The sequence below is a fragment of the Belonocnema kinseyi genome, chromosome 4, assembly GCF_010883055.1.
Source record: "Belonocnema kinseyi isolate 2016_QV_RU_SX_M_011 chromosome 4, B_treatae_v1, whole genome shotgun sequence".
Taxonomy (NCBI): domain Eukaryota; kingdom Metazoa; phylum Arthropoda; class Insecta; order Hymenoptera; family Cynipidae; genus Belonocnema; species Belonocnema kinseyi.
This window is the reverse complement of record NC_046660.1, coordinates 69,636,200-69,649,342: the sequence shown is the minus strand read 5'-3', so window position 1 is coordinate 69,649,342 and position 13,143 is coordinate 69,636,200. Positions and strand designations below refer to the sequence as shown.

The window sequence follows — 13,143 nt, the reverse complement described above, 5'->3', positions numbered from 1 at the left end:
ACTTTTCTGCATCTACTTCACAATATATTTGCATTAACACAATACACTGACCTTACAAAAACGTTTAACAGTAGGTGTTAAAAGACTAATCATATGAAAAGAATGAGCTTTACGCTTTTCACAGCAAATTGAAATTTGCATTTATTTCCACTACAGAACATAGAAAATAGTTTTGTTCATTTAGCTTTGACGACGTGTCCTTCACAGAACTATCTTTGAATGAATGACTCAATAGGCGGATAAAGAAATATGAGATTGTTGCAACAAATAAGAGCAATGAAATATTGTTAGAAAAATTGAGATAAACAGAAATTATAAAAACATTAATTACAAAGGCAAGAAAATACAAAAAATTACAACTACGAAAAATGTGTTGGTTTAAATAATTAAACTTCATATTCACATCGATTTTCGATTAAAAATGCACCCAAAAAAGACGCCGTAACTTAGAGGATGTAATAATGTTTTTTTTTGTTATAATAGAACATTATTTAATTACAATACAAGATTATTAAATTTTAACGATAAGTGCAATATCAGACACAAGCTCACACGTACATACAACGTGTACCCTATCTGTTGCAACCAGAATAAGCATTTGACCAAAAAAATTTTGGGGACTTTTTTGCTTTTTTTTGTGCACAACTCCCCCACAAAATTATCTACAGTTCTCGCGGGACACTCTGTATAAATATATAAACTATTTAAGTCCATCATCTTCATATCTTTTTATGGATACTGAATAGTGAATAAAAAAATTTTCAATCATTTTTGGAAGGGTTTTTTGGATTCTAGATACGCACCTGTTTCGGTGTTCTTTAGTAAGAATAGCGCGTACAACATAAGTGGAAAAGAGCGTGATGGTATGTGACGCTTCCGACCACTTTACCACAGGTAATCAGGTATTTCTTCTCTATGGTGAAGCCTTTTTTAATTTTGTTATATAACTAGTAACTAGATTAAAATCATGTTATTTGAATTAAAAACATTATGTTAGTTACATTTTAATATTTTATGAAAAAATTATTTTTAGAGATTAATAAAACTTAGTTTGAATTTTTAACTTAAATGTTGTAATTTATTATTATGTATTTTAGAATTATTCATTAGAGCAGAGTGAAAAAATAAAATTAATCGCATGGTTTGTTCATCGAAACAAATTTGTAATAAAAAATTTGAAAAAAGAAAAAAAGTTGTAATCGGTTAATCTATGTTAGAAAATTGAAAAAATGTCAAATTTTTTGTTTGCATAGTATTTGCTAGTGAACAGTGATTAAAGTTTGTAGGCTAAAAAGAATATTTGTCGTTTAATTTATAATTTTTTAATGCTCAAAAACATGCTTAAATCAGTTTAAACATGTTTAAAATATTAGATAAGCTACATTTTAATATTCTATGAAACAATTATTTTTAGAGATTAATAAAATTTACTTTGACTTTCAAACTTCAATTTTCTTATCTATTATTATGTATTTTTAAATTATTCATTAGAGCAGCATAAAAAACAGTTTTCTTGAATAAAAAAAATTCGTAGGGTTAAATTGTTCGAATTTTCGAGTACTACGAATAGCCGAACATAGAATTGTTTAAATTTGAAAAAAATGGTTTCCAACAATTTTAAAATGCTCTAACTTTTTGAATTTTCATTAAAAATAGCTGACTAACGAATATTTCTTTTTGTTTTAGGGCTCAAAAAGTGTGCTAAAATTCAATCCAAGCTGCTTATTTTTTCAAAATTCATCGTGCCTACAGACAGACAGATAAAAATAAAATAAAAAAATATTCGGAAAATAATTTTTCTTCCTAATGGCAAGTGTTGAGGGTCACATATGATAAGTTTATGAGTGTATACCTAGTGGACAAAAAAATTAAGGATATCCTAGAGACGTCTTTGGGACATCCCTGAGACGTCTTTTATAACATGTCTCTTGGACATCCTAGGGATGCTCTTAAAACGTCTAATGTCAGTGGTACGTTCGTCCCTACTGAAAATTCCTATATAGGAACCTACATAGGTTTCTATATAGGATGCTACATAGGAACCTATATGTTTCCTATAGGTGCCACCTCTAGGAAATGACATAAGATCCTGTATAGGATCTTATATAGGTTCCTGTATAGGATCCTGTATAGCATCCTGTATATGTTTCTGTATGGCACCATATCCAGATGCGCAGTAGTATTCTATGGCACCTACGGCTGCGTAGAAGTTTTTTTGGACATCCAGGAATACCTAGAGACATACGTACCATCAGGTACCATTACTTAGCTACCATTAGGTACCTTATTATGGAGTTTCCTATACATGCACCTATATAGAATCCTATGTCATTTTTTATAGGTGGCACCTATAGGTGAAACATATAGGATCCTATGTAGGATCCTATTTAGGTTTCTATATAGGATCCTATATAGGAACCTATATAGGAATTTTCAGTAGAGAGGAACGCGCCAAGGACGTTCTTGGGATTTTCATTGCTTTGTGCCCACTGGGTACATATAATTTCACAGGTTGTTCATTGTTTTGGAAGTTATTTTTCATAAGGAGAGTGAATAAATGAAAAAATTGATTGTAGGCAAATAACAAGTAGAAGTGTTCGCTAAACATTTTCGACTATTTTTAACTCAAAAAATTTATTTACGCGATATTCTTAAAACTTTAGGTACATTCTTTCGATACTGTTATAGACAGAAATCTTCTAAAATTTGAGCCAGGTCGATCAATTATACTTTTTGAGCTACATCACGAGCAGGTTTTGAAAATGCAATTTTGAGATAATCGCTTTTAAATTTTCAATACGATAAAACTATTAGTTACAAAAAATGTAAGTACTCACAACGATGTGATAAAGTTTCAATTTATAAATAAATTTTCAGATGGCCTAATTTCGGAATTTGTTCATTTTTAAACTTATTATCATTAAAAAAATGCATATTCTTATAAAATAAAAATTATTATGAAACATTTGATTGCAACTTTTATTATTTTTCCATCAATTTAATTTGTTTATATTCAATGTACATTTTTTAAATATATTCTTATAACCAGAGTTTATAACAAACATGAAGATATTTTTTGGTTAAAGAACTTTTGTCTTTTAATAATTTTCGTCTTTCGTGACCCTTTTCCAAAAATTTCCAAAAAGTTCTTTATTTTTTATCTTATTTTTGACGATTGAAAGAAAGTTTACTTGTTATGTTTTAAAAGGATTAATAAAAAATGTATAGATCTATTTGGGCCAATAACTTTGTCTGTTGATTTAAGTTCGTACCTTGTGTCGTTTTTCAAAAAAATGTTATTTATTATTTTATTTTGAATTTTATTTTTACGATCCTATCACAAATTACCCATGAAAAATTTAAATATGCCTTTTTATTTTTTTCATAGCTTGTGTCGTTTGTCAAAAATTAATTTTAAAAATTTTTATTGTTTTTTACGAATAAAACAAAAATTGCGCATCCTATAAAACAATCATAATTAATTAAACATTTTCAGCTCTTTTTTGGATAACCAAGTTTTATCTCATTATTTTTTTTAGCTTGTGTCGTTAATCCAAAAATTTAATTTTGTTATTTTTAATTATGTTTTTACGACTAAAAACAAAAACTATGCATCCCATCGAAAAGTTATTAATAACAGACTTGTAGATTTTTTCAGGGCGCCTAATTTCAGTTGATTCATTTTTTTCGTATCTTCCATAGTTCGACCGCAAAATGGAATTTTTTATTTTTCTTGATTTTTTGTACGATCTAACTTTGAATTATCAGCTTTTCGACAAAATTGAAAAAGTTGTTATAATAATATTTTAGAGCTTTAAAAAAAAACGTTTTTCTTCACTTGACTTTTTTTCACAGCATGCGTTTTTTTGGCTTAAATGTTTTTTTTTAAAGCTATAACTCTGATCATTTTCTTTTTATCGAAAAAAGTCATAGGTAACCCTTTCAGGGGCAGTGGCACCTGTTTTCTTGTATTTTTTCTAAATGCTAAGTACAGTTTACAGTTTCCAGCATGTTTACCTTTATTGTTAGACTCTCAGGGATCCATCGTGATTATTAAAAGAAATGGTGTAAAATTGTTTATTAATACATAGTTACTAACAATTGAAATCCAACAAAATCATTTTCTTTTGAATAAATTCGGCTATACTCAAACCGCAAGTCGTAGAGATTTGCAATTTTTTTCAAACATTTGACATGTTATGTCATAACAAATATTTTTTCAAAATTTTCGGCACGCTAGTTTTTTCGAAATTGTAACGCATGTGTAATTAATTGTTTCTTGTTATACTGTATAATTTTTTAGGCCCGGTAATTACGATTCGGATACCAAAATTGCAAAATTCATGAGAGCGGATCCAAAAATGGCGACAACATTATACTAAATTCGAGCGTTTCCTTTGTGACCGAAAAATTTTCCCCTGAAAGGGTTAAATTAAATGCACACTTTTTTGGAAAAAGTAGAATATGTTGAACTTAAGCTTCTTCATCTTGGACGAAAGAAAGATGCTATTCTTTTTCTTTTTTGTAAAAAGTATTTATTTCGTGGTGTTTAAAACGTTCAAAAATCGGAAAAAAATCCAATATTCCTAAATCACGAAAATAAAATTTACCTGAAAAAATAAACTGATAAAATGTTATCTTGGATTAAGATGATAAAATTTCTGTTTCGATAAATTCAACTTTTTTTAAAATTTGCGCTTATTGCTTAATCAAAAAAGAACAAATGTTTTGGCACATTTAAAAAAAATTCTAAATTAAGCCTATTTTTTTTAATTTACAAACTTTTTATTTATCGATTTTCAATAGAAAAAACCTAACATATAAGAAATTCGACATAATTTTTTTCACTAATATTACTTTTTTTAATTTTCAAATTCGAAAACCACACAGAAGATGTTTTTTTAAAAATTCTTTTACATTTGGACCCAAAAATTATCTTCACTTGCCCAGAATTATGCACTGCGCCTTTATTAGACATTATCCAGCTACTTCCTTTTAATCGAATGTTAATTTTTTTAAACAATTAAATGTGTGAGAGCTATGAAGAAGTAATTTAATTATAATAAATAAGATTGAATTAACTAACAATGTTGCATTACTTAGTATTTGCCTTGTTTAGATGGAAATCAGTAATAGTTATAAAACTTTAACAACTTTAACTTGCTAGTTTTGAAGTTATAGTACGCATTTTTTCGAATTTCATTGATTCGAAAAATAGAATTTTGTGTGAAAACAATAAAAAATTATTTATCAGATTTACTAATTTTTAATCATTTATATTATTTGTATAATTATTTTGCGCCTGAGTAATGCTTTTACTCAAAACTATGAAGCAAGAAGGTAACATACTGTTCAGTATCTCACGCAATATACAATACTTTTGGTTAATTTGATTCTTTGATAAAAACTATAAAAACGGTACGTTTTTAACAAATTAAAATAAACTGTATTTTTCCAAAATGGCATACATAATTTTTTTTGGGGGGGAGTCAGATTGCATCGTTTTTATTTGTTTTTATAACCATTACATGCACTATTTAAAAAAATTAAATTTAAATTGATATGTATTTTGGAATTAACTTTGCATTATTGCAAAGAAATTATAGGATTATGTTGCATATTTCAAATCTATGTGTTTTGCGATATTTTACATATAATTTTCAGTCATTTTTTTCCTGTGTTATGCATTCAGTTGTACGAATGTACGTTTACTGAAAAACCTGTTTTATCGGTTTAAAGTTATTATGCCATAAATTGATGGGAAGTTATTTTTGCAGTGAAAAAATTAAAAGTTCCATGGTTCTTATTGATTTTTGCCACATTCTTTATTTTATGTAAATGAATAAAGCGGGATTTTTTATTAAAAGGAAATTACATTGATATTATTTAATATAATAATCACGAAATATAATGGTGATTGAATTTTGTGGCAGAATGTTTAATCAAATTGGAATATTACTTTAACACATAATTCGATATTACGTGTATTTTCATGACATAATCCGGAGAAACTTGAAAAATCTTTAATGTTCACTATAAAATCACAGTAAAAATAAATGGTTAAAATTGTTGAAATTATGTTTAGTAAAATCTATTTACATTAATAACCGAATTCTGAAATTTAGATACTGCTATTTGAAATTTATACCAATTTTTCCTAAATCCAGAAATATCTATACCGGATTTCTAGCAAACTAATTTTGAGATATAAAAACTCTAAAATAAACTAAACTCTAAACTATAAACGCTGTTTGCGGGAAAAATAAAGAAAAATCTTCTGTACACAAAATACTTTCAGCACGCATAAAACTCACATGCTTTATTTTCCATCATAGTAAAAATTCAACTATAAAAAGTAGCATAGAATCTCAAATAAAGCCAATGAAACAATACAATTTCGGATTAAAATTTGAAAAGATTGTATTTATTTATTTATTTAGACCAAAAAAGATCATTTTTCTCCATAAAAGATGAATTTTCAATCAAATGGTCTTATTTTCAAACAAACAAATATTAAACATCAACCGAAGACAGTTGCATTTTCGACCAAATAATCAAAAAACAAAATTTAATACATAGTAGTTGAATTATTAACCAGACAGGCAGTTTTTAAGCCAAAAAGAATAATTCCTTAGAAGATAGTTGAATTTTAAAAATTTAAGAAATTTAAATTCGATCAAATTGAAATTGAAAATCCTATTAAACGTTCAATAATCAAGTTAAGGTATAGAACTCCTGAAAATAAAACCAAAATTCCATCGATCAAATTTGAACAGCCGCCATAAAATTCTCCTATTGCTATTAAAAAAAAAAAGAAAATCTTTTTTTATATTGCAATAGGAGCATTTTATTACGGTTGCCTGAATTTGGACGTTGCATTATTGGCCTTATTTTCACGAATTCTATACATTTAATTTTCAACTCGAAAAGTTGAATTTTATATTAAAAAGGTGAATTCTCAACAAAAAATGTAATGGCTGATATGTCAAACAAGAAATCTAATTTTTAACACAGTAGTTTAATTTTCAATAAAGAGTTTAAGTTTAAACAAGACGATTAAAATTTCAACAAAATAGTTTAACTTTTAACCAAATAGTTGATTTTTCAACCTACAAAGGTAACTTTTCAACAAAAAGTGTAATAATTGATATTCCAACCAACAGAGATGAAATTTCTACCAAACTAGAGGAATTTTAAAATGAAAGGATGAATTTTCAATAAAATCCATATATTCTTAAATCAATAGTTGAATTTTTAACTATAAAAGATCCATTTTCAACCACAAATGGAAAAGTTTAATTTCCAGTAAAAAAAAATAAAGCTTAAAAAAAACGAATTTTCAACAATACATTTCAATTTTCAACCAAAGAGATAAACTTGCAACTAAAATGATGAATTTTCCAACCGAAAAGACGAATTTTCAACAAAAATGTTCATTTTCATTTACATTTTTTAAGCAAAAAGAGGAAATTTCAGACTAAGAAGATTAGTTTTCTACAAAAATGTTAAGTTTTAATAAAATAGTTAAGTTTTTAACCAAAGGGATGAACCTTTAACTACAATAATAAATTTTGTTTATCTACTTAAACTCACCCATGTAGTTGAATTTTCAACGAAAAAAGATTGTATTTGAATTTTCAGTACCAAAATATGAATTTTCAACAAAGAGGTAATTTTCTACCAAATATTTAGTTGAATTTTTAGTTCAAGAATGTGAATTTTCAACAAAACAGTTGAATTTTCAAACAAAAATGATGGCTTTTTAACAAAGTGGTTGCATTTTCAACTAAAGTAGAGAATATTGAAATAAAAATATATTCGTTAGGATGAAGAAACTCCAACAAAAATAGAAATAGAAATGCAAGGCAAATAGCTTACTAACGAGAATAATATATCAGGGTGGTCGCAAAACTTCAGTTTCAAAATTTTCTAATTTTTCATTTTCCCTGACAATTAATAATTCAAAGATCGGAATCTCAAGCACATAACATTTTAAACATAGAATCTTTTATAAACAGAATAAAATAATGTCAGATTTATTATCTTTGGCAATTATTAAAAGCGTCTGTTATAGAAATTACCTGAACTTTGTAATCTTTTTTTTCAAAATTCTTGATATTTCCCTGACAAATAAAATGTCCCGACTTTAAATTGATCTAAATTTATAAGGCGACCAACCGGCAATCGCACCACAGCGAAGCTAGATAGTCATTTTTACATAACTTAAGAGTAAAATAAACATTTACACAGTGATATCGATCTAAGACCAGCAGACATAAATAAGCATCACATTATTTAAAACAAAAATATCTGAATTTAAGATTTGAGTCTAAAATTCACACAAATTCTGCTGAATTTAAGGATATACTAAATTTATTTTAAGTTCGAAAACGATTTATAAAATCGAGGAAAATATTCCTATTGTTAATTCTAACTAATTTTCGAAGGGAACTGAAGGTGAACTTTAAAAAATATATTTTAGGTTGAAATTGTTTATTTGACATTTTTTAAAATTGTATGTTTTTGCTTTGTCTGTAGGTAAAAGTAACAATTCTTATATCTTAATGTTGCAAGGCTCATTTGATTCCGTGAACGATTCTCTACAAATATGTTTGGCGCGTTTTTATTTAAAAAATTTATTTGTGAATTATACCTGTATTTTTTTATAAACAATATTTTTCTTAAATACAATTTTTCAAATAAAAACGTACCAAAAAGAATTGTAGAGAATCTTTCAATGAACAAGTGAGCCCTACAACATTATAATTAAATTATATTTGCAACTTTTACCTAAACAGAAAGAAAAAATATGAAATCCTACATCAATATTTTTCAATAAACAAAATTTAACCTGGCATTTTGTTTCTAAAGTTCACCTTTAATCCCCTTCCAAAATTAGTTATAATTAAAATAATTTTTTTTACAATGTTTATTTTTTAACCTGAGATAACTTTGGTACATCCGCGAGATCAACAATTTTAATTGTGAACATGAAATAAAAAAAAATATTGAAAAATACCAAACAGGTGTGAAAAGCAGGGTTTTCATCGTCTTCGTTACTTTCCTGACTACCACTTTAATATCGTCTGCGCAGAGAACTGCGCAGCAGGTAACCTAATGTATGACACGGAGTAGCGGTGTTTCGAACTGACAGCTCTATAGTCGTCAGCAATCCACAGTGTTGTGCGGAGAAACTAAAATTTCAAAATTCCCTCTAAATTTGCAATTCCCAGTCTTTCCATCCCCAAATCAATTTTAAATTTTGAATTCGTCAAGTACGACATGCCTCGAATCATTGTCATACCTTCGCCAGTGTAGTGGACCTAACATTTGTAGTGTATGTAGTACGTAGTACAAACATTTCAGTGAATAACGTATGACTCGATGATGTCGAGATACTGAAAAGTTGATTGTACCGTTTGCTGCCAAAATGTGGAGTCCAACCCACGTCCAAGTGACAGGTAGGCGGAAGACTAACATACATTAACATATTACCTTTGCAATAAAGATTCATATGTAAAAACATACGCAAACTGATAGAGAAGTATAGGATAGCCTAGGTAGGTCAAGTCATTCGAGGTATACCGTAAAGTCGTAAACCATGCCTCGTCCACTAAACCGTGTGAACCACTACGGAACATGCGACAAAGGTAAATTCTCTAGTGGTTGTCGAGGCACCTCTCCGATTTATAAAGCCCATGTGTAAAATAGAAGAAGAGAGAACGCGTTTTTAGTGCAGGACCTTGAATGCAGCATACGTTTATTGTTGACATTAGAACACTATCAGGTGTTTCATTCGTAAACATGGTATGACGCTATGGAATGCAGTAAATTATATGCCATTATAATATCGAGACACTAATTACATGTGGAAAGGAGTGTAGACTGAAGAGAAGGTCATGTAAAGAATGGAAAATCAGTATAAATGAGTAACATCGGATGTTAAATTGCACCTAAAAAGGTCATAGGAAAGAAAAGGGATGGAATTCATGTTAATAATGATAGCAATTGCAACCAAAGAGTATTAGAGAACAAAAAAAGAAACTGAATGATAACAATATGTGAGAGAGGAAGGTATTACTATTGTTATGTCTGAAAGCATGCAGTAAATTGTTTTCAGTCATAGAGAGAAGGCACGCTTTTAAACATAAGAACATAAAAATTCAAAAAGTGTGTTTTCTTCAAAATTGTCTTCAATTTAAAAAACTGTATTAAGAATGGGGAGAGAGATAATGTAAAGTTTTATAGGACTGAGCATTCATCAATTTGATGAGATCATAAAATCGCATATGAAATCATATTGTTATAACTGAGATGAATTCAAACACTTTCATTTTTTTCTAAACCAATGGAACCTTCTGAATTGCAAAATTAAAAGAGACTTTAAGTCAGCACAAGTTCTCCATGACTATCAACAGATGTGATAAGATAAATGTTTGAAAAAAAGACAACTTATGTGGCTTCGATTAGTTCACGTAAAGCACGCAAAGATCTATCATGCTAAGAACATTAAACCCAATTCAGCCTATTTCAGGGATTCGTCATTTCAATTGTATGGAAAATATGAGAATTTTTGCGAAATGGTTGATTTATAAATAAAGCGACACTTTTTTGTTTTAAAAATACAAAAAAAAGCTTTTACTGTGTGCCAGGGTAATGAAAAGGCAACTGTTTAATAAGGAACAGCAAATTTTATTAATTAAAATTTCATTTCACTTATACTTTAGATATTGTAAGAACAAAAGTATATCAATTAAGTGTGAAATATTTTTTTCTCTTTGGCAACACTCTTACTTCAATCATGTCAGATTTCTATTTTTTGAATGGAAAAAATGTATCGTTGGATTCTTAATGTCTAATATTTTGCGGAAATTTTAAAAGTGCTGTAATCAATATATAAACATAGATAATCACGAATATTCTCAATAATTATATTTATAGTGAACAGACCATAATCTTTTTAAAAATACCTAAAACTCTGATAGGCTGAACCGAAGCATTGTTGTATTCTTTAAATGTAATTTTTGTTTCAGAAAATAATTTTATAGTCAATCGATCTTTTTTTCTCTTCAAATCAACATAAAAATATATGATGTCACGCAAATCCTAAATAATTATATTCAGAGTGGCTAGAAATACAAACTTTTAAAAAGGCCAAAAAATAATTTAAAATATCTTTTCACATATAATCGGACCTTGCCCTTTTGTTTTTCATATAAATCAATATTTCTGACAGATTTACTTAGATATAAGTTTTTCCATTAAAGAATATTTTTATCCAGCTAAAAAAAAACTTTGGTATTTCCAATGAATTTTTCTTATTAAAAGCATGCATGCTCATTAGAGCAGGTCGAAAATAGTCATGTTTTATATCTATTTGAAAAAATTTTGATCAACATTGAAACCAAGCGTAATAGTTATAAAATTGAAAAAATCAGTTCTCATTTTTTGGTCAAAATTAAAATAAAATTGTGATTGATCGAGTTTGACTTGTTTCTTTAATATTATTTAGGTAAAAAAGAGATTTGAAAAATATAGTAAAATAAAAAATATATATTGCTTAAATGTCTGCTATATTTTCTTGAGTCTTTTTTGCCTAAATCATTTTTTTTTTAATGAAACTTAAGATTCGATCCATTTTTAAAATTTTATTTTCAATTTTTTTCCAAAATGGTTGGTTATACAAAAAAATTTTAACAAAATGGGGTAATTTTTTTGGATCTTTCACTTTTGTATAAAGTATTTTCCGTATGACCGTTGCGCGTTTGAATTTAATTTTGACAAAAAAAATTACTAGTGGAGTGTTTTCTACCCTAAAAACAAACTTTTATATACCATTTTTCTATTTGAAACATTAATCGCAGCTTCGGGAAAAAGGGGAAAAATTTCAAAAATTCTCAAATGCAGGGATAACGGGGGATTTTGAGATAAATAAGAGAAAAACGGGAAGTCGGGAACTGAGTGTAGTCCCTGCTATTTCTGAAATTCAAAGTCTCCTAGTACAGAATTTGTTGACCTAGATTCTCATTTTAAAAAATCTTCAAATAAAAATATATTTTGCAACATATCACTTATATTTGTAACTAATATCAAAGGAGATATATCTAGAATTTAGAACATCCTTTCAAAGACTGAAATTACCTCTGATCGAGATTATTTTACACTCAAATATTTATCATTTTCTTTTTGGAAAACAACCTCATTCAATTAGGTATATTTTCTAGTATTACTTGTAAATACGGGTGACACGAAAGTATCCGGTTTAGAAATAAGTGAAATCGAAATGTTTCTCGACAGATCTATCCTGGAATAGATGTACTTTACATGGAATCAATAAAATTGAACATTTTCTAAGGCCGTGGCTACATTTACCTGAAAAAGGGACTATTTTTACCGAAATTTGAGTAAAAATATCTAGGTTTTTTTGGTACACACAGACATTAGACATTGTCTTTTTTTAGATTATTTTCTTTCATGAATGTAAATACCGGATGGAAATTTGAATAACGGAGAGTATAAAAAGATACAGAGTTTTTAGTGACGAAGGCTAGCTAGGGTGGTCCAAAAATGCATTGGATATTTGTATTGATTTTTTATGCATAACGCCCGGAAATGTATTTCGAATCCCTAAAAAAATTATTCCATTTTTTTCAAAGAATTCTATTAGAGGTGTCACAAGTCCCATGAAGTTTGACACGTATTTCTCAGAAGGAAAAAAGGCGTTTTTGTACATTTTATTCAGAATCGTCAATATCAGCTGAATCGGCTGGTAGCTCAAAATTTCTCTCCACAATTACGCATAGAATACAAATAAAATATTACTTTCTAAATAACACGCTCATAAGTTTTTTTTATAGGGAACCAAAAAAACCCACATAAGTGAAAAAATGGGGTTTGCGAGGTTTTTACGCTAATTATGACTTTTTTGTTGGTTTTTTAAATGCAAATTGTTTCTAATACATACAATACTACTCTATAATAATAATTAGATATTTAATTTAATTGCTTAAACAAATTCTATTTTTTTTCAAATAATATTCTCATCTTAGAATAATGCCAGAAAATTTCATTTTTTCAAAAAATTTTCACTTTTTATCCAATTTCCAATTAGCGTGAGGAAAATAATTCATTTTAGTTAAGAAA

General features: G+C 27.9%; 1 protein-coding gene across 1 annotated transcript in view; it reads left to right on the top strand.

Annotated features, from left to right (window-relative positions):
- Window positions 1-9,134: 9,134 nt before the first annotated feature.
- LOC117171239 (rab11 family-interacting protein 2-like) overlaps window positions 9,135-13,143 on the top strand; it is a 29,627-nt gene continuing 25,618 nt past the window's right edge. The window contains exon 1 of the mRNA XM_033358349.1: window positions 9,135-9,461. Coding sequence (XP_033214240.1) covers window positions 9,431-9,461 — 31 coding nt within the window. The 5' untranslated portion in view covers window positions 9,135-9,430. The remainder of the gene's footprint in view (window positions 9,462-13,143) is intronic.